At 38.2% G+C, this 23,115-nt stretch overlaps 1 protein-coding gene across 1 annotated transcript in view; it reads left to right on the forward strand.

Moving 5' to 3' along the window:
• The window catches only part of DCDC2 (doublecortin domain containing 2), a 292,326-nt gene extending 280,955 nt beyond the window's left edge, over window positions 1–11,371 (forward strand). The window contains exons 9-10 of the mRNA XM_004383992.2: window positions 7,329–7,628; window positions 10,818–11,371. Of these exons, the coding sequence (XP_004384049.1) occupies window positions 7,329–7,628; window positions 10,818–10,922 (405 nt within the window). The 3' untranslated portion in view covers window positions 10,923–11,371. The remainder of the gene's footprint in view (window positions 1–7,328; window positions 7,629–10,817) is intronic.
• The last annotated feature ends 11,744 nt before the right edge of the window (window positions 11,372–23,115 follow it).

Consider the following 23,115-nt stretch of genomic DNA (forward strand, 5'->3'; position numbering starts at 1 on the left):
AAATAGGTATAGAAGGGAAATTTCTCAACATAATAAAGGGCATCTATGCAAAACCAACAGCCAACATCATTCTTAATGAAGAGAGGCTGAAAACATTCCCCGTGAGAACAGGAACAAGACAAGGATGCCCTTTATCACCATTCCCATTTAACATTGTCCTGGAAGTTCTAGCTAGAGCAATAAGGCCAGGAAAAGAAATATGGGCATCCAAACTGGTAATGAAGAAGTTAAACTGTCCCTGTTTGCCGACGATATGATACTATACATAGAAAACCCAAAAGACTCCATGAGAAAACTACTAGAACTTATAGATTCAGCAGAGAAGCAGGATACAAGATGAACATACAAAAATCAGTTGGATTCCTATACACCAATAAAGAGTACGATGAAAAGGAAATCAGGAAAACAATACAATTTATAATAGCCCCTAAAAAAATAAAATACTTAGGAATAAATCTAACCAGAGATGTTAAAGATCTATACAAAGAAAACTACAAAACACTACTGCAAGAAACCCAAAGGGATCTATATAAATGGAAAAACATACCATGCTCATGGATAGGTAGACTCAACCTTGTGAAAATGGCAATTCTACCAGAAGCAATTTGCAAATACAATGCAGTCCTTATCCAAATACCAACAACATTCTTCAAAGAGATGGAAAAACTAATCATTAACTTTCTATGGAAAGGGAAGAAGCCCCGAATAAGTAAAGCAGTACTGAGGAAGAAGAATAAAGTAGGAGGACTCACACTACCTGACCTCAGAACCTACTATACAGCTGTGGTAGTCAGAACAGCCTGATACTGGTACAACGACAGATACATTGACCAGTGGAACAGAATTGAGAATCCAGATGTAAATCCATCCACCTATGGTCACCTGATCTTAGACGAGGGCCCAAAGTCCATCCAATGGGGAAAGATAGTCTTTTTAACAAATGCTGCAGGCAAAACTGGATGTTCATCTGCAAAACAATGAAACAGGACCCATACTTCACACTATATACAAAAAGTAATTCAAAATGGATCAAAGACCTAAACATAAAGCCAAAAACTATAAAGTTCAGAGAAGGAAAAATAGAATCAACACTAGAGTCCCTAATACACAGCAGTAATAGGATACAAACCATAAGCAACAACACACAAACTCCAGAAGATAAGCTAGATAACTAGGATCTTCTAAAAATCAAACACTTATGCTCATCAAAAGACTTCACCAAAAGAGTAAAAAGAAAACCTACAGACTGGGAAAAAGTTTTTGAACAGTACAAGTCAGACAGAAGTCTAATCTCCGTAATCTACAAGAAAATCCAACACCTCTACAACAAAAAGACAAAACAATGCAATTGAAAAATGGGCAAAGGAAATGAAGACACTTCACCAAAGAAGATATTCAAGTGGCCAACAGACGCATGAGGAAATGCTCGCATTCACTAACCATTAGAGAAATGCAAATTAAAACCATAATGAGATATCATCTCACCCCGGCATTACTGACATGAATTAAAAACTCTGGAAATAACAAATGTTGGAGAGGCTGCAGGGAGATTAGAACTCTTATGCACTGCTGGTGGGAATACAAAATAATACAACCATTTTGGAAAGTGATATGGCGCTTCCTTAGAAATCTAGAAATAGAAATACCGTACGATCCAGTAGTTCCACTCCTAGGAATATATCCCAGAGAAATAAGAACTGTCACACGAATAGACATATGCATATGCATGCTCATGGCAGCATTGCTCACAATAGCAAAAAGATGGAAACAACCTAGATGCCCCTCAACAGATGAATGTATAAACAAACTATAGTACATACACACAGTGGAGTATTATGCAACAATAAAGAACAGTGATGAATCTGTGAACTATCTCATGACGTGGATGAAACTGGAGGACATTACGCTGACTGAAATAAGTCAATCACAAAAGGACAAATATCGTATGATACCTCTGCTGAAAACTCATGAAAAAGTTTACACACAAAAAGAAACAATCTTTGTTGGTTACGAGAGATGGGTGGAGTATGTGGGGGGGGGATACTAAATAGACAATAGATAAGTGGTAACTTTGGTGAAGGGTAACGTGGTACACAATACTGGGGAAGGCAGCACAGGTTGTACAAGGATAGGTCATGGAAGCTCCATAGACACATCCAAACTCCCTGAGGGGCTGAATTGCTGGGCGGAGGGTTGTGGGGACCATGATCTCAGGAAACATCTAGCTCAATTGGCATAATACAGTTTATAAAGAAACTGTTCTACATTCTACCTTGGTCAGTAGCATCTGAGGTCTTAAAAGCCTTTGAGCAGCCATCTAAGATACTCCCATGGTCTCACCCCTTTGGCAGCAAGGGAGAATGAAGAAATCAAGATACAAGGAAAAGTTTAGTCCAAAGGATTAAGGGACAACAATTACCATGGCCTCCACCAAACTGAGTCCAGTACAACTAGATGATGCCCGGCTACCACCACTGACTGCTCTGACCAGGATCACAACAGAGGGTCCTGGATAGAGCTGGAGAAAAATGTAGACAAAATTCTAACTCACAAAAAAAGACCAGACTTACTGGCCTGATAGAGACTGGAGAAACTCCTAGAATATGGTCCCTGGACATACTTTGAGCTCACTAATGGAGTCACTCCCGAGGTTCACCATTCAGCCAAAGGTTAGACAGCCCCATAAAACAAAACAAGACTAGTGGGGCATGACAGTCCAGGGACAAGGACTAGAAGGAAGGAGGGGACAGGAAAGCAGGTAATAGGGAACCTAAGGTGGAGAAGGGACAGTGTTGACATGTCATGGTGTTGTTAACCATTGTCATAAAACAATAATATGTTTACTAACTCTTTCATGAGAAACTATTCTGTAAATCTTCATTTACGGTACAATTTAAAAAAAAAAAGAGTTGAGTTTGCAGTATTCCTCCCTGGGTGATGCAGATGGTTAGGCACTTGGCTACTATCTGAAAGGTTGGCAGTTTGAATCCACCCAAAGGTGCTTAGGAAGAAAGGCCTGGTGATCTGCTTCCAAAAGATCACAACTGTTGAAAACCCTTTGGAGCACAGTTTGATCTGACAACTACTGGCTTGGTTTTGTTTTCTTGATACATTATCTTGGAAATAGTTTTTACAGTCCACTTCTTACTTGTGAGACTTTGGGCAAGTTTACCCACCTTCTTATGCTTCAGTTTCCTTATCTGCAAAATGGGATAATAACAGTATTTCCCTCCAGTAATTGCTGTGAGGTTGGTTTAAGTTTAATTATGCATACGAGGTGTATTGAGCATAGTGCCAGGTACCAGGGAGTGCTCAATAAATGTGAGCCTCATCATCATCATCAATACTTTGCTGAAGTCACATATTATGCTGGCTTTTTATCTGTAGGAGGAACATTTGTGTTTAATTCAAGACAACACATGTGAAGGCCCTGTGTTAAACCTGGTTGTAGACACAAAGATGCACAAGAAAGAGCCTTTGCCTTCTGGAAACTTCCATAAGACCTCCTTAGAGCTTAGCTTGATATTTTCCCATTATCCCATAATCATTCCAAGTAATTTTTGGGGAGAGTGTCTGTTATTGTTGAAAGCCCTGGTGGTGCAGTTGTTAAGAGCTACACTGCTAACCAAAATGTTGGCAGTTTGAATCCACCAACCTTGAGTTGGCAGCTCCATGGGAGAACAACCTGACAATCTGCTCCCATGAAGATTTCAGCCTAGAAAACACTATGGAGCAGTTCTACTTTGTCACATGGTGTCACCATGAGTTGAAATTGGCACCTAACAACTTTAGTGAACTATCTAACTCCCAGGGCAGGGGTTCTAGCTATGAGATGATAGTAACCATAGTCCTGCTGATGGCCTCCTGAGAACCTCATTCGCCTGAGTAATTTCTCCTTTGTGAGAGTCTCACTGCAAGTGTTGGGTGTCAGTTCTGAGTTGTGTAAGGAATACCAGATTCCTCTTCAATAGCTTTCCTGCAGAGAGAGAAGGAGGGAGGGGTTGAGGAAGTGTGTAACTTGTTCCTTCTTTGCCCCTTATATTTCCTTTGCTCCACAAGAATAGCTCTCTCCCACTGTGGACACCCACCATCTTGTAAAAGGCATGCTCTCTTTTACTTGTTTGCAGGCCCTCACCATAGTATAGATTTTATCTGTGTGTGTGTGTGTGTCTGTGTGTGTGTACGTATGCGTATAAAACCCAGTGTTCCTTCTGGGGATGATTTGATTGATGTATACACTGGAAACATCTTTAATAATTTAATGTCTGCTTCAAAGGAGATTACACCAAAAAGCACATTGCTTTTCATTTATTCGTTACAGGTCTGTCATAGCAGCAATTTTTTTTTTTTTAATTTTTTGCTCTGAATTTTAGTGTCATAGTAATAATAAATTTTGTTCCAGACTCAGGATATTTTAAAGGATTATAAGCCTTTTAACTAATGTTACTGTCCTATTTAAATTGATCAAATTGTATTTCAGCACCATAATCTTGCATTTCTTCCATTTGAGTTAACTAGATGCAGCTTCATTTGATGACTACTAAAATAGCTGTACTGGGAAAGTCTAATAGAAATAATGGGATGAAAGCGTAATATTGCTCGTTAATAGGAGTGGCAATAATGGTGAAGAGAACAGAAGCCTGAATTTAGGGCTGGATGTATTCAACTTTGGCATCTTCTTCCTTTAGAAGAGATATTAGAGTGCAGTATATAATACAGTATGTTTAGGGATTGAGTTGAGTGAAGGGATAAGATTGAGAAGTACAAAATTAAAAACTAAAAAATAACACTTGATCATTTTGCAATTTTAGATATAAATCCAGATGTCAGAAAGCAAAACAGATCTTTTTCCTACTTAGACAGAGTGGCTACCTTAATGGGCTTTAGCAAGCTTTTATGATATACTGTCAGAGAGGCAAGGACCATATAATTATTTAGGTTCTTAAATAATTATAGTAAATTATGAGTTTTCTCTTATAATAATAATATTATAGAACAAAATATTAATATAATTAATAGAATCCATATAATTAATGCAAATTAATGAGTATATTAATATAATGTAATTAATTGGTAGGTTAATATAATGTGAATATAACATAAATAATATAATAAATATAATAATTAATTTTTAAAATTAAGAAACACTATAAATTTCTTTAAAACCAAAACCAAAAGTTTCCCTGAATAAGGCAAGTTTAGGCACAGTAAGAATTGAAACCATATCTAGGAGAGTGATTTACAATTATCCAATTTTCAGAGGTAATTTAAAAAGAAATCGCTCTTACTGGCCATTGCTGGTGCAGTATTTCTGGGTTTCTGTTATGTACTGCTTCAGGTACTCTGCCTAACAATCTTTATAATGTTTCCTCCTACACCAGAAGTCTTTAATAGAAATCCAGAAATGTTTTGTTCTCATATAGAACCCTGTGTTTCCCCTAGCAGCAGTGGTTCAGTATTTGCTAACCCAGTGTCCACAGTGACTTTATAGACCATAACTACGTGAACAATGAGAATCGACTGTATGTCTTTCTCGCCTGCTGTGCTCTGAGCTCGTTTACGTAACACACATGATGCCAGACACTATGGTTCTCAGAATACCTTAAGAGCAACTAATTACTTTTCCTGCATTTTTAAAAGTGCGTCCTTGGTATAATACAATTTGAGACTTTTTTTTTCTGACAGAATATAGGAATTTTTAGTTCCAACTCTTTCCTCTTCAAAATGGTATTGTGTTGAATTGTATCCTGAACTTTTTAGCCTACTCCCCTTTATTTTCTTTCTTCTGTACTTCCCAAGGAGCCCTGGTGGTGCAGTGGTTAAGAGCTCAGCTGCTAACCAAAAGTTCAGTGGTTTGGAAACCCACCAGCTTCTCCATGGGAGAAAGATGTGGCAATCTGCTTCTATAAAGATTTACAGCCTTGGAAACCCTATGGGGCAGTTCTGCTCCCGCCTATGGTCACTATGAGTTGGAATTGACGCCAGTGGGTTATCGTGGTTTTATAGTACCCAAACTGACAGCATTATATTAACTTTTGCAAAAAGCCCATTAGTGGTCCCGTAACAATTATTTGAGCAATTAGAAGAGATGGACTTGCAGAGTTGAGAGAGAGGTCATTTTACAGAGGCTGGAGGATTAAGCAACTTGCCCAATGTCAGACCCCTAGGAAGAGGCAGGTCTGGGATTCTAACAATAGAACAAATTCTGTGTTCTTTCTACCTTGTTGTTTTTTTTTAAAAAAACCATTACCTCGTTGGGGAAAATGAAGAAATATGATAGCTCCAGGAGAGAATGTATCACAACAAACGGGAAAGGTTTGTAATTTTTTTTAGGATCTGTGATGTGCCAGGTACTGTGCTAGGCGCTTTATATAACTTACCTCATTTTTTTCCATCATTTATTTTTTAATGTTTTTTTTTTAATTAAAATTTTTGAACTTATTTGTATTTTTTATTGTGGTACTTATATATGTAACAAAATGTGCCATTTCAACAATCTTCACATGCATAACTTATTTAATCTCCACAAATGTTTATTATATTCCCATTTTACAAGTGGAGAATTTGAAACTCACAGAAGCTAAGGAACAGCCAGTAAGTGCCTGGCCAGGACTTGAACCTGGGTCTTTCTTCCTCTACTATGTTGCCTCTGAAGCTCAGCATCCTGCAGATTTGCATGTATCTAAATAGCAGTGAAAATGCCTAATTGGAGCTTATAAAATATTTTAGCATGTATTATTTTTATAGAAAGGATGTTTAGTTTCTTGGCCTTGGATCTGCTTGACAACTGATTTTTGTTGTTAGAGGTATATCGTCAGCTTTCTTAGGCATTGCATGGAAAGCTTTCCACATTCCATATCAGAAAACCTGGGTTTATATCCTGGAGCCATCACCCTTGGAAGTAAGGATATAATCTTTTCTGGGCTAGACACTCCCAGACATTGGCCACAGGTCTCTGCGGTTCAGTTTCCTGTCTGGCATGAGGATTAAGAGCATCGGTTCTGGAGTTACATGCTTAGTTCAAATCCTGGCTCTTCCACTCATACATAGTGGGATCTGGGGCTAGATACTTAGTAAGGCTGTGCCTTAGTTTTCTCATCTGTAAAATGAGAATAATACCAACTTCATAGGATTGTTGTGAGAATTGAAAGAGAAAATCCCATAAATTGTATCACACAGTAGATACTCAGTAAAGGTTAACATATTATATACTGTAAAGTACTATGCAAATATAAAGAAGTTTCACTTGACAGTAATACAATAAATTATTGCTTTATTATAATGCTCCCTGGAAAAGTCTCTGTTATACTTCTTACTTTTGATTGCAGAGGCCAGCAGAAATAGTAGATGAGGAAGAAGATGGAGAGAAAGAAAACAAGGATATAGAACAGAGTGATTTTTCAGGAATGAACGGTGAAGTTGAAGATGAAGGAGGTCAGGAGGCTACAGATGAGCCTGAGCAAACCAGGGAGACTCTGGATCACAGGGAGAGGCAGGCAGGTCCTGCTCGTGTAAATGGAAGCACTGATGAAGAAAACGGTGAGGAACTGGACCAGGTTAATAATCAGCCTCAACCAGAAGTGGATAAGGAAAGAAAGTCTCAAGGAGTTGGCAGTGGACAGGCTGAGGTATTTCTGTTGCTTGTGCTCACTTGTGTGCATGCATGAATTTGTGGGTATGCATGAGTATGTGTGCACGTGCGTGTGCACGCACGCTCGGAATTATTTAAGCATTGTAGGACTTGCATTTGAAACAATGAGTAGGGAAGAATCCAATACCATTTATTTGTCTACATTATTTTAATTAGTTAACAAGTATTGTCATCTATCTGTTAGTTCACATGTCTGCCCGTCTGTCATCCATCCATCCATCCATTTCCTACTCATTCTATAAAAATATTTACAGAGGCTTCTAAGAACATATACAATTAAAAATTATGAATAACAAAAATAAGTTAAGACAAGGGAAGATACAAACCAGAGAAGAATATCAAGACCAGTGAGAGTAAAAAGATTATATAAAGATTACTATATCTATTATGAGTGACTTTTTTGCTCTCTAGAAGTATTACATGCTAGTTTGCTTTGTCTTCCTTACATGGATTAATTAAGTGTTCAATATACTGGGAACTTAGTAGTATGTAGTTCTGTTATATATAGAGGATAAAGAAATATGTAGCAAAACCACCCACCACTGACCCCAAAGCAGGATATTCCCAATTCCTTGTATTCTCCCATAGGATAGATGAAGTTCCTTGGTGATGAATATGAAACAATTGCTGTCAGGCTTGAGTTGAGTCTCATAGCATCATCTGAAGGCAGGTTGTACTCCATAACTTTCTCTCTTCTGCTTATCCCTTGAAGCTTCTCCATCAGGTTAGGGCCCACCTCTCTCAAGGCAGTAATCTCTGACATCCACTATGATGAATGGCAACTTTTCTATTTTATTTTGCTTGGGAAGACCAAGTTTAGTTAGAAATGCAAAACATTCTTGGGGTCAGGTTCCAATGACCAGTACAAAATTATGTGTAATCCACTGATAATTTACCACTTACAGGAAAACATTCTTAAACATGTAAATGAAAACACTCAGCATACTTTTCACTTTATTTTTCTCAAGGTGAGATAATCACAGTCTTAGTCTATAAGAATTCCCCATATGCAGTTCTATATAGTTATTAAAGTTTAGCTAAAAATTGGATCTTGAAGACATTGGTAGCTAAAATAAAAAGGAAAACACAGTCAATTATGGGATTCTCTTTCCCTTCATATGGGAAAAAAAATAGTTTCTGAAGGACGGCAAAAAAAAAAAAAAGATTTCTCAAAGGAAATAGAATTCTTTGTCTAGGGGAATCATTTAGGAAGCACAATAATGTAGGGGACTGTTTTCAATGTCACTTAATATGGCAATTGCAATAGTAGGTTTCATGTATCTCTTTGTTGTAGTGGCCTTCCATGAAAGTTTGCAGCATGAAACCAAAGCATAATTTTATGTGGGACTTAGTAAGATCCAAGTGGTCTAGCTAAAGCAACGTTAAACCCTAAAGTAGATTTTGCAGAAATGAAGGACTGATTGCCTGTCCTTCATCTTCCATAAATACAACTTCTGAAAATAGGCCTTTGATAGGAAGTGAGCATCAGTAGAGACTGATGTTATGTTACTTGGCAAGAGCTTGAAATACAGGAGTTCATGGTATATATTGGGGATGAATCTAGCAGGTACTTGGGAACTCAAATGAGCAAGTGCCCTATATATGGCTAGTTACGAATTTTAAGAACTATATAAATTCCTAAGTTGGTTCATTTACCCACAATGAGATTTAATGTTATTTGACTCATCTCCTCTTATAATGTGAATATCTTTACTCCTGTTCTTCCTAAAGTATTAGCACAGGTATACTTTAAGCAAAAGAAATACATGAAAACCCAGCTTTGTATGAGTTGTACATTAGAAATTAATAATTAACTTTACAAAAGAATTCTTATATAGTGACTTAAAATGCCTGTGTAATACTTTGTTACATGTTACATGTCTTATGCAAAGTGAGAGATGATTATAGGAAAACATCGGGGAACACACGACAAATACGCAATAAGCAATTGACATTTATTGAGCTTTTACTATATTCTAGATAGTATTCAAAACATTTCACAAGATAATATTGTGAAATGAGATGTAGTTCCAGAAGTATTTTTTTCTTTTTTTTTACAGCATAAAAGGTGGACTGTAGGGTAGGGGACCAGGGGCTCCTGTTCTGTTGTCCCCCAGGTTGGTGGCCCTGCTGGGGTTGTGGAACCTCCAAGACTCCACAGAGCTGAGTTTGTAAACCATCAAATTCTAATCTCACCACCCTCAATTTTCAGGCTAGTAGGGGAAAGACATTGTAAATGAGACAACGTGAATAATAACATGTAAGAAGTCCGAGTGGCAGGGACAGTAGTTGCATTTGAAGAAATGCTGCCTCTGCATTTTGATTTCCTTCCCTGCTCTTACCAAGTTGTTGTTGGTAGCTACTGTGGAGTCAGCCCCAACTTATGGCAACCCCATGCACAATGGAATGAAACGCTGCCTGGTCCTGCATATCCCCATGATCGATTGTGGATTGGACTGTTGTGATCCATAAGGTTTCATTGGCTAATTTTCAGAAGTAGATCACCAGGCCTTTCCTCCTAGTCTGTCTTAGTCTGAACACTCTGCTAAAACCTGTTCAGCATCAGAGCAACACACAAGCCTCCAATGACAGACGGGTGGTGGCTGCACTTGAGGTACATTGGCCGGAAATTAAACTTGGGTTTCTGGAGTGGAAGGAGAAAATTCTACCACTGAACCCCCAATGCCCCCTTCTCTGATCAAGTATAGTATCATATTTGTAAGGAAATTGTGAATTCTAGAGAAAACTAAAATTAGAAGAGAATCAGGTATGGGGCTAGATTAAGGGAACATACTGGTGGAACTGCTGCATTTTTCTCTTCCCTTTTCTCTGAAAATGCTAAAATGAAAAGTACAGATATGCTGTTGGAAAGGAAAACTCAAAAAAAAAAAAAAAACTGAGAAAAATAAAGCTCACAGTATAAAAAATGAGTATGTGCCCCTAAAGCACATACTGGTTTATGATCCCAGAAAGGGATTCTGTAAAAGGGAAGTGTTGAGAATGGCAAGTCCACCAGGCAATGACAGACTAAAAATTAAAGGGAACCCAGGAACTGTTTCTGGTTGAATATTTATATGATTAAATGGAATATTGAGTAATTTTGTTCTCATAAGTTTTATTTTCTTTGGAGTCTAAAGTATCTTTGTTTTGATTTCTTTTCCTCCAGGCTGACCTAGACCCTCAAAGACCGCCAAGGCCAGAAGTAAAAATCACTAGTCCACAGGAAAATGATAACAACGAACAAAACAAAGACTATGCTGTTGTGGCATAGATGGATTTCAAAAAGAGAATATACAGATTATAAGAGAAATGAAGGGTTATAATACTTGAACAATAAGCATACAGTTATTGCTAAACATAATATGACAATATGGCTGAATACTACCTATTGAATTTTAAAATCAGTGGCTGAGAGACTAGATAACCTTTAATAGCTACTAAAGGAAAATGACTTATTTTTATAGTGTGTTTTTAAAAGTCGTTTAAAAAAATTAAATAAGGGACTGAGGGGAATTCGCACTGGAAGATAATTGGCCCCTTTGTAAAGGATAAAGAGAATAGGACCACTCCTATTGTATACTTCTTTGTAAATTTAGAAGCGAGATTATTGCGTAGATGGCAGCTTATTTTAAAGCCATCTATGAAGGCATAGAATTTTAAAGAAATAATATTAGGAAAACGTAATATTTTCGTAAAGCAATAAACTCTTCAATGAACAAATTGCAATTTAGTTTCAGAGATAAGTTTGGAGATGGCAAGAGATTAAAATGTTTCCACCACTTGTTGATATTCTTTTCTTTCTTCCTCCTTAGCCCAAATCCACCTTAAACAAACTGAAAAGACAGTGCAGGGATTTCATTTTGGAAGGAGGAGAAACCTTCATTCAGAGTGTTAATGATTACTGTTGTCAGGTCCCTCCCTTAAATGCTTTTGAGTTTAATACTCAAGGCTTTAATGGCACACACTCAGGAAGGAATTATAAAGGAACACCAAATTATGTGATGTAGCCTGTCTGGCTGGTTTGCAAATTCACATATCCTATGGCTTTTCAGTGATCCGGTCTACTTTAAGCAATAATATCCCTTCCTTCTCCCTCATGTTATTGTTATCAGAAAACTCGATTTTGGTCCCTACAAAATTGAGTTCCCCCCTGGTGTTCCCCCCCCCCAAAAAAAAAACAGAAGACAGTGTAATAGGAAGAAAAAATGTAGATTACGTGAAGTTTTTCGCTGCTCAATTTCACTTGCTTTCTGCTTTATTTCTATTAGGATGGTTTTGTCCATATTTTTGCTCCAAGGGATATCAGCAAATATTTATTTTCATGGTTGGTTGAAGTGAGATGAAACCTCCAAGTAGATTGCTTTCTATATAATCATAAGCTGTTTGTGAGAAATTGTTGAAAAAAGTTTAAAAATTCTCATAATGAAACCAGTTCCTGATCACACATTTTCTGCACTGATTAAATTAAGTTGCTGTTGCCTTGTTAGGTATTATCAGGAAAAATATAATTCATTAGTTTTTTTGAATTCTTAAGAGATGATGCCATTCTTCCTTAAATATAGAAATAATTTATTTTTCTCATATTAAAGAATATTCTTGTTATTATAAAGAGGCTGTACATTTTGAAATTTTAACTTCTAGTGTTTTCATAAGATTCATTATTAATCTGAAATTTAAAAGCTTTTTTCTCTCCAGGTTTTATAACCAACCATAGGCTCAAAGTAGTTGGTAGTTATATAAAGCACTTAATAATGCTATAGAAAACGGATGTATTTTCCTTAGAAGCTATTTTAATATTTTCCACAAATAGGAAGTATAAGTGGAGATGATAATGTTACAGTGTTGGAAAGAGATAATGATATAGAGTATATTAATCTGGGAAGATTAATTGTAAATGGGGTACTATATTTCTAGCATGAAATATAGATTGTGCTTTATACTAGTTCGTGTACTTTTTCAAATGGGATTATATAAATTGTGGACTACAGGTAACAATCTTGTATTGCTAGAGAAATAGGTCAACCGGTCTATTAATGTTAAATTCCCACGCCATTACTGAATCTGAGGTTACTAATTTTAATAGCTTGTAAAAATAAGGCAATAAATATAAGAAGTTATAACTAATTATCAAGATGATTCTCTTTTCCTTTATTTATTTATTTTACACAGGAAATGAATTTAATAAAAGATATTAGGTAGCTCATAGAATCTCTGGAGAATTACCCAACTCTAGTGAGGGCAATTGGTGGTTCAGTGGTAGAATTCTCTCCTTCCACGCAGGAGACCAGGGTTCAATTCCTGGCCAATGGACCTCATGCACAGTTACCACTTGTCTGTCAGTGAAGGCTTGCATGTTGCTATGATACTGAACAGGTTTCAGTGGCGCTTCCAGACTAAGATGGAGTAGGAAGAAAGGCCTGGCCATTCACTTCCAAAAATCAGCCAGTGAGAACCTTACGGATCACAGCAGCCTGGTCCACAACTGATCATGGGGATGACACAGGACTGGGTGGCATTTTGTTTGTTCCATTGTGCATGGGGTCGCCATCAATTGGTGGCTGACTCCAAGGCAGCTAACAACAACGACAATAGGGACCTCACTGCTTGTACCATGAAATTCTTCTGTCTGGAACTGCACCACCAGCACTTCCTCCTTCTGTCTCTGAGACTTGGATGAGTCTGTCATACTCCCTCACCTCAGTCAGAAGGTGGATTCTATGCAGCTTCTGCATCCTCAGGTTGTTCTCTTGCAAAGTGAATTATTGCATGTGTGCATCTGAATGGTGGAGCCCAGTCACATGCTGACAGTAAGAAAGTCAGTTCCAGCTTCTAACTCGGGAGGTGGTGCTCACATTGCGGGAAGAGCCCCAAACACAGGAAGTCTGTTCAATAGATGGTGGCACCACGGACGTGGCAAAGGTTGACTAAGAGGGTGTTGGCTTCCTTGGGCCCTTACGCCTAGTATTTGGGAAAACTGACTCTGAGTGGATAGTTGTGATAGGGCCATGTCCATCCTGGTCCAACAGTCCCTCACTGTAAAGCATGATCACCAGGACATAGGTCTCAGCACAGTTGTGCTTTTTCTGTTACAAATTTAGAGTTCCCTTTTAAACTAATGGGGCGTTCTCGGGTCACCGTGCAAACAGTTAATGTGCTTAGTTGCTTAGGTCTACCCAGAGGCACTTCAGAAAGAGACCTAGCTATCTCCTTCTGAAAAAAACAGCCATTGACAACCCTACGGAGTACGGTTCTACTGTGACACCTGAGGTCACCATGAGCCAGAATCGACTCAATGGCAACTGGTGGTGGTTTAAACTAATGTAGTTAAAAGAGAGACAGGAACACGTTTCTTCAAGCCCCAACCAAATGGATGGTTGTCAAGGTTAAATCCTCTGTTCCACTTAATTTTCTGTGCTGAGTCGTTTTTCTTTATGTATTTTCTTTTCATCTTTTTCATTGTTGTTGATTTTGTGTGTGCTGAGTCTATATTTTTCTAGTTTTTTATTTTGACTTGTAGGATTGTTAGTTTCTTTTGTGGTTACCTTAATATTTACCCTGATTTTTCTAACTTTATACCAGTCTTTTATTTCTTTCTATCACCTTGACTTCCTCTGCATATGAAAAATCTATGTCTACATTTTTTAAGTCCCTTTTTTGTTTTAATGTTGTCATCTTTTACGTATTGACATCTGTTTCTCTATTTTCAGTGTTTTAGCTTTGATTTACTTTTGTGATTTCCCTATCTGCATTGATATCTGGTTGCTCTGTCCTGTGTTCTACTCTTGGGTTGTTATCTGATGTTACTGATTTTCTAACCGGAGGACTCCCCCTTTAATATTTCTTGTAATTTTGGTTTGGTTTTTGCAAATTCCCTACACTTCTGTTTATCTGGAAATGCCCTAATTTCGCTATCATATTTGAGAGACAGTTTTGCTGGATATATAATTCTTGGCTGGCATTTTTTTTTTCCTTCAAGGCTTTATATATGTCATCCCATTGCCTTCTTGCCTGCATGATTTCTGCTGAGTAGTCCGAGCTTATTCTTATTGACTCTCCTTTGTAGATGACTTTTGTTTTATCCCTTGCCACTCTTCAAATTCTCTTTGTCTTTGGTTTTGGCAGGTTGGATTGTAATATGTCTTGGTGACTTTCTTTTGGGATCTACCTTATGTAGGGTTTGATGAGCATCTTAGATAGATATCTTGTTATCTTTCACGATATCAGGAAGTTTTCTGCCAACAAATCTTCAACAATTCTCTCTGTATTTTCTGTTATCCCCCCCTATTCTGGTACTCTGATCACTCATAGGTTACTCCTGTTGATAGAGTCCCACATAATTCTTAGGGTTTCTTCATTTTTTTAAATCCTTTTTCTGATTTTTCCTCAAATAAGTTGGTGTCAAGTGCTTTATCTTCACTCTCACTAATTCCGACTTCCATTGCCTCAGTTGTGCTCCTCTGACTTTCTACTGAGTTGTCTAATTCTGAAATTTTATTGTTAATCTTCTGGATTTCTGATTGCTGTCTCTCTCTGAATTCTTGCAGCCTGTTAAATTTGTCATTATGTTCTTCTCTAATCTTTTTAATTTCCTCTATTGCATGTTCTGCATTTTGCTTAATTTCCTTCCTAATTTCTTGAAGAGTTCTGTATATTAATCTTTTGTATTCTGTCTCCGGTAATTCCAAGAAGTTTTCCTCCTCTGGAAAATGTCTAGATTTTTTATTTTGGGAGCTTGCTGAAGCCATCATGGATTGCCTCTTTATATAATTTGATATTGACTGTTGTCTCTGAGCCATCAATAAGTTATTGTATTTATTTATGTTTGTGTACTGTGCCCTAGCTTCTTGTTTTGTTTTGATATGCCCAAATAGGCTGCTCGTATGAGCTGGTTTGATTATTGGCACCTTTGAAGCTCTAATGTCCTGTCACCAGGTGGTTAGATCTGTTACTAGTATGTGAGCTCAGGAGTCTGCCCACTCCTCCTGTATAGATTCAGCTCAGGTGCCCAGGTAGATAGCCACCAAGTGTGTGATGCGGGCTCTCACCTACAGTCCTAGACGGGCATGGGTGATTGGGGTAGGCACAGGCATCTGGCTGCAGCAGGGGGACACACTCTGAGCAAGGTGGGGTGCTGACGGCCACCCCCGAGTGTCCAGGAGGAAGGCGTGTCCGTGTTCCCTACAGCGTGTAGGTGGGTGGGTTTTGCAGCTGGACTATGAGCACCCAATGCTGTTGGCACTAAGGACTGGGGGGCACCTATTATTCATGGGCCCCTCTTGCAGGTGGCTAGGTGGCATGAGTGGAGCCACCAGTCCTCAGCCCCCTGATGTGGGTAGGTGAATACCCTGCTTAATGGGCAGAGCAGTGTCAAATGTCAAGAACCTGCCACTTCACAGCTGAAACAGTTGAAGTTAGAGTTCCCGTATATACCCTGTTGTACTGTGGTAATGAGGGCCTATGCTGTTGAGATGAGCCCACACAAGTCTATGCAGGCGGAAAGTCACTCAAAGTCTGTGGATCCCTTAAGCCTGTGCCTAGGCAAAGGAGCTGTGCCTACCCTGAGTTCCTGGCCTTAGGAGAGCCTGCAGCTTATTTTTTCCCGTTTGTTAATTTGTTCACTCTCCAAGGCAGGGAGAATGGCTCCAGGCATGTAATGGATCCTGCTTCCAGCCCAGGGGTCTCGGCAATTGCTGATGCCGGTCCGGGACCCAGTACAGAGCAGGGAGCAGGGAGGTAAATGGGAGAGTTTTTCCCTAAGGGGGGTGTTTTTGATCCACGTGGTAAGCCGTACGCAAGTACTTATCTTTCGTGGAGAGCTGCTTCTCACTGGTTCTGGGTGGCTGTGTAGAGTCTCTGGTGCTGAGTCTCTCCTGGGGCGGAAAACGTGCCTCCCGAGCACGGCTGCTTGCCTGCCTCACTGCTCACCCATGAGCTGCTCAGGCTTGAAGGGCTCAGGCTTTCACTGGGTCAGGTCTGGCAATTCCTCACTGCTTCGGAACCATCTCTCCTTCCCCCTGCCACTCAGTCTGGTTCCTCAACTCTGCCTTTGATGTTCAGGGCTCCCAGATTGCCACATATAATCAAATCACTTGTTTTTTTGGGTCTTTGTTGTAAGAGAGTCCACTGGAAGCGTCTGACTACTCCACCGTCTTGGCCCCGCCTCTCCTCTTTTCCTTTAATAAAAAGTTTTTCACTCTCCTTTCTTTAGTAAAGATATTCTTTCTTTCTCATTTTTCCTTCTAATCCTTTCTCATTTTACTATAAAGTTAAAGTTTTAGGGAACTGTTTTAGAGTCATTTCCATGATACATACATTAAATATTTTACATGAAAAGCAATGTTTGGTTTCTCGATCAGCCTCAAGAAGGTAATAGGCCACCGTAACTATATCACAAAGTTGAAAAGATGAGGACATACTCTTCTGTTGTATGTGTGTGTTTTCCCAGTCATCAACAAGATATAACTGTAACCTACCTTGAGGGGTTGGATAACAACTAATCACTTTGAAACATATTGTGCACATGTATTACTAAAAAAACAATAAATAAGATATGACATCTAACCAAGAAGAAATCATTCACAAAGAATTAACACTTGGACATCACTTTGGCGATGACTTTAACATGAATGATGAAAGTTAATTCACTCCCCAGATGTGGAAGTTTTCTCCAGGGAATGGTGTTCTCCATGACAGACATAAGGGGACTTTCTCACAGATTTGGGGGCCATTTATGTGAGTGGGCCAGAAGAGATTTTTTTCCCCCCCTCATTCAACAATTTATACACCAATTGTTCTGTGGCATTGGTTGCAATACCCGTGATGTTGTCAACACACTCCCCTTTTCCACCCCAGTTTCCCCATTTCCATTCATCCCTTTTTCCTGTCCCTTTCTGCCTTCTCTTTGCTTTTGGGCAGGTGTTGCCCATTTGGTCTCATTTACATGATGGAGCTAAGACCCATGCTCCTCACTTGTGTTATTGTTTGTTTTATAGACCTGTGTAATCTTTGGCTGAAGGGTGAACTTTGGGAGTAACTTCAGTTTTGAATTAAAAGGGTGTCTGGAGGCCATGGTCTCGGGGTTCCTCTAGTCTCTGTCAGACCAGTAATTCTGGTCTGTTTTTGTGAATTTGAAAGAAGAGATCTTGGATGGACTTCATGCATTGCTTTATAGAGAGATGCTATGAACAGCTTTTATGTAATAACCAATAAAATGCTTTAAAATGTTAGTTCTCTGTGATGCAGTATACATAGATTTCACAGTTGTAATTTTATGTAACTATTTTCCTAAGCTTAATTGTATTATAACCACTGGTTTGTTAGTGGAACTGAGCATTTAGGAGTTTGTCAGAGCAAATAAGGAAGGTTTTACCTATAGTCACTTTCATGCTAAAGACATTTCCCCTGGTTTAGTTTCCATGAAAATAGCTTGTGATTATTGCCTATGGATTTTCAGTAATGTGATTATCGCCTATGGATATTCAGTAATAAAATATAATATTTCCATGATGTGACTTTTTACTCGTTTTTCTCTAAGACCATAGGAGGACTTGTTACTTATTAAATTTTTTTCGTATATTTTTTATTTTTTTTCTCATACTGGTAATATTAGAATGCCAGACTTATAAGAAGAGTATGATACTATCATGCCTCTTGTTTTATTCTGAAAGTTTTACTTCCTGCCATGGTTATTTAAAGAGTGGACCATCCCATGTAAATGTGGTGGTTGTGGAGTCAGTCCAGTATCCATAGAATAGAGTGTGAACCCATACTAATATGGAATTATTCATGCTAATGCTTCCAGTTTATAGTCCATAAACCAGCATCCTCAAAATTTACATGGAAGTGACCTACCTAATACACAAAGGGTGAAGTTCAATCACCCTCGAAAAATCTGTGTGTTTAAAATTGGGGCCACAGAACAACAGGAAGACTTCATGTTATTAACTGACTCTCCTAAATAAGTAGGTTTACTCTTTCATTGTTCTGCTCAGTAAGTAGCAAAAGCAAGGAAAAAAAAAAATAGATTAAATGCTAAACAGAAAGCATAACATCTGAAACTGTTGCAAATCTTAACAGAAATTTGCATAAATATTATATATATATAATCATACAGATGCGCTTTCATACTTTAAAACATTATGAAAAGGCCTCAACAGGCACAGCTTTATTAATAGACTAAGGCTCTTGGGTGAAGGTGAGAGAAGCAATGCATCCAAACATGTGGAGAGGAAATGCTAAGAAATTATGTATATCATGGTGCTTTAAAACTTGATTCCCTGGGACTTTAACAGAGACTTACAATACTTTTTGAAATAAAAAATCTGTCAGAATTTGAATGAAGAATTTATTCTAGGGATAAGTGTTAAATACATTAGGTTTTTTTTTTTTTTAATATGAGAATCTATAGGATATGTATTTCCTAAAATAAATACAGAGTACAGATTTTTGTCATCAGCCTTAAGTACCATATACTTTAGTGCAGAGTGTTTCATACCAACAAAGGCTCAGTCGAAAGATTTTTATTACTGTTTGTGAATGTGTATGTATGATTTACATGAATGTATCCAGGACTCCTTTTGGTATCAAGCAGCCAACTGCACTAAAAATAAAATAAAAGGCTGACTTATTAGTCCAGTAGTTTAATGTTCAAATTCAGTGCAGAAGCTCATTAGCATCCTTGTGTGAATGTAATGTCCTCTTGGAATGGAACTTTTTTTTTTTAAGGTAGTCTGCTTTTCAGAGGCAATGAGTACATACAGTTCTTTGTTATTGTTTTTTATAAATACCATAAGATTTTTGCCTTTGTTCAAATGTACTGGTATGTAGATGGGCCTTTTTGTTCTTACCACATGAAATTTGTGTATCTCCTACCAGAATGTCTGAGTGAGTCAGATGGAGAATGCAAGAGTGTTCCAGTATGTTTGAGGAAAAAATACATTGTTTTTGATAACATATAACTCCCTATAGGAGATGGTGAATTAAAAAAATTAAAAAGTATCTGGATAACCATAAAGCATTTATAAAGTCAGAAGTAACTAATGCACCTTCATCGACTTAAGCCATCAACAACTTAGCTTGAGTCTATGAATGGGACCAAATAAATTCCACCAAATAGTTCCATCAGTTTGAACCATATACCTTAATGGAGTGTTTCAGTTATTGTCACGTATGTAATGACATACGAAGAGAGAATGACTGTAGTCAATTTTAGAAGTTTGGAGAAAGCCTCTCTATAATTTTTTCTGCTCAATATTTTTCCTGTGCCTTAAACCTTTAATATGTACAATGGTAATGGGCAATTATTAATGTAAGTAAAGATTACGTTGAGCTCATCATTTTATATGGTTTATTGTGTTTAGAAATTACTTCTGTAAGAAAAATTACTTGTTCTTTTTTATATTTTTTTTATTTTTTCCCATACAAAAATTTATACATACATTGTTATGTGACACTAATTGCTCTGCCCATACTGTGACAGCACATTCCTCCTTTCCACCCCTGATTCCCCATGTCCATTCAACCAGCTCCTAACCCTTTCTGCCTTCCCATCTCACCTCCGGACAGAAGCTGCCCATTTAGTCTCTTGAATCTGCTTGAGCTAAGAAGAACACTCCCCACGAGCATCACTTTTATGTCTCTCAGTCCAGTCCAATCCTTGTCTGAAGAGTTGGCCTTGGAAATTGTTTTAGTTCTGGGCTGATAGAGAATCCAGGGGCCATGCTTTCCAGGGTACCTCCAGCCTCAGGCAGACCATTAAGTCTGGTCTTCTTACTAGAATTTGAGTTCTGCACCCCACCTTTCTTCTGCTCCATCTGGGACACTCTGTTGTGTTCTCTGTCAGGGCGGTCATTGGTGGTAGCTGGGCACCATCTAGTTTTCCTGGTCTCAGTCTGATGAAGTCTCTGGTTTATGTGGCCCTTTCTGTCTCTTGGGCTACTACTTTCCTGTGTCTTTGGTGTTCTTGATTCTCCTTTTCTCCAGGTGGTTGTGACCAATTGATGTCTCTTAGATGGCCGCTTGCAAGCTTTTAAGACCCCAGACACCACTCACCAAAGTAGGATGTAGAACATTTTCTTAGTAAGCTTTGTTATGCCAGTTGACCTAGATGTCCCCTGAAAGCATGGTACCCAGATCTCTACTCCTGCTACTCTGTCCCTCAAAGTGTTTGATTGTATTCAGGAAACTTCTTAGCTTTGGTTTAGTCCAGTTGTGCTGACTTCCCCTGTAGTGTGTGCTGTCTTTCCCTTCACCTAAGATAATTCTTATCTACTATCTAGTTAGTAAATAACCCTCTCCCTCCCTCCATACCCTCCTAACCATCAAAGAATGTTTTCTTCTGTGTTTAAACCTTTTCTTGACTTCTTATAATAGTGGTCTTATACAATATTTGTCCTTCTGTGACTGACTAAATTCACTCAGCATAATGCCCTCCAGATTCCTCCATGTTATGTTTCACGGCTTCATCATTGTTCTTTATCGTTGCGTAGTACTCTATTGTGTGGATATGCCATGATTTGTTTATCCATTCATCTGTTCACGGGCACCAAGGTTGTTTCCATCTTTTTGCTATTGTGAACAGTGCTGCAATAAACATGGGTGTGCATATATCTATTTGTGTGACGGCTCTTATTTCTCTAGGATATATTCTAAGGAACGGGATAGCTGGATTGTATGGTACTTCTATTTCTAGCTTTTTAAGGAAGTGCCAAATTGATTTCCAAAGTGGTTGTGCCATTTTACATTCCCACCAACAGTGTATAAGTGTTCCAGTCTCTCTACAACCTCTCCAGCATTTATTGTTTTGTGTTTTTTGGATTAATGCTAGCCTTGTTGGGGTGAGATGCTATCTCATTGTAGTTTTGATCTGCATTTCTCTAACGGCTAATGATTGTGGGCATTTCTTCATGTGTCTGTTAGCTGCCTGAATATCTTCTTTGGCGAAGTGCCTGTTCATATCCGCTGCCCATTTCTTAATTAGGTTATTTATCTTTTTTTGTTGAGGTTTTGCAGTATCTTGTAGATTTTAGAGATTAGATGCTGATTGGATTTGTCGTAGCAAAAAATTTTTTCCCAGTCTGTAGGTTGTCTTTTCACTCTTTTGGTGAAGTCTTTTGATGAGCATAAGTGTTTGATTTTTATGGAGCTCCCGTTTATCTCGTCTCTCTTCTAGTGCTTGTGCATCGTTATTTATGGTTCGTATTTTGTTTATGCCATGTATTAGGGCTCCTAGCATTGTCCCTATTTTTTCTTCCATGATCTTTTTCATTTTTGATTTTATATTTAAGTCTTTGATCTATTTTGAGTTAGTTTTCATGCATGGTGTGAGATATGGATCTTGTTTTAGGTTTTTGCAGATGAATATCCGGTTATGCCAACACCATTTGTTAAAGAGACTGTCTTTTCCCCAGTTAATGGACTTTGGGCCTTTGTCAAATATCAGCTGCTCATAGGTGGATGAATTTATGTCTGGATTCTCAATTCTGTTCCATTATTCTATGTATCTGTTGTTGTACTAGTACCAGGCTGTTTTGACTACCGTGGCGGTATAATAGGTTCTAAAATCAGGTAGTGTGAGGCCACCCACTTTGTTCTTCTTTTGAGTAATGCTTGGGACTTCTTCCCTTTCTATATGAAGTTGGTGATTTGTTTCTCCATCTCATTAAAAAATGCCGGTGGAATTTGGGTTGGAATTGCACTGTATCTGTAAATCGCTTGGGGTAGAATTGACATTTTCACAATCCATACCTATCCATGAGCAAGGTATGTTTTTCCATTTATGCAGGTCTCTTTTGGTTTCTTGCAGTAGTGTCTTGTAGTTTTCATTGTATAGATCTTTTACGTCTCTGGTTAGATTTATTCCTAAGTAATTTATTTTCTTGGGGGCTATTGTAAATGGTACTGATTTGGTGATTTCCTCTTCAAGGTCTCTTTGTTGGTGTAAAGGAATCTAACTGATTTTTGTATGTTTATCTTGTATCCTGAAACTTTGCTGAAATCTTCTATTAGTTTCAGTAGGTTTCTTGTGGATTCTTTGGGGTTTTCTGCATATAAGATCATATCATCTGCAAATAGAGATACTTTGACTTCTTCCCTACCTATTTGGATGCCCTTTATTTCTTTTTCTAGCCTAACTGCTCTGGCTAGGACCTCCAGCACAATGTTGAATAATAGCGGTGATGAAGGGCATCCTTGTCTGGTTCCTGTTCTCAGGGGAATGCTTTCAAAGTCTCTCCATTTAGGATGATGTTGGCTGTTGGTCTTGTATAAATGCCCTTACTTACACTGAGGAATTTCCCTTCTATTCCTATTTTGTTGAGAGTTTTTATCATGAATGGGTGTTGGACTTTGTCAATTGCCTTTTCTGCATCGATTGATAAGATCATGTGGTTCTTGTTTTATTTATGTGATGGATTGCATTGATTGTTCTTCTAATGTTTAACCATCCCTGCATACCTGGTATAAAT

This window comes from Trichechus manatus, unplaced genomic scaffold (assembly GCF_000243295.1).
Source record: "Trichechus manatus latirostris isolate Lorelei unplaced genomic scaffold, TriManLat1.0 scaffold00115, whole genome shotgun sequence".
Lineage (NCBI taxonomy): Eukaryota > Metazoa > Chordata > Mammalia > Sirenia > Trichechidae > Trichechus > Trichechus manatus.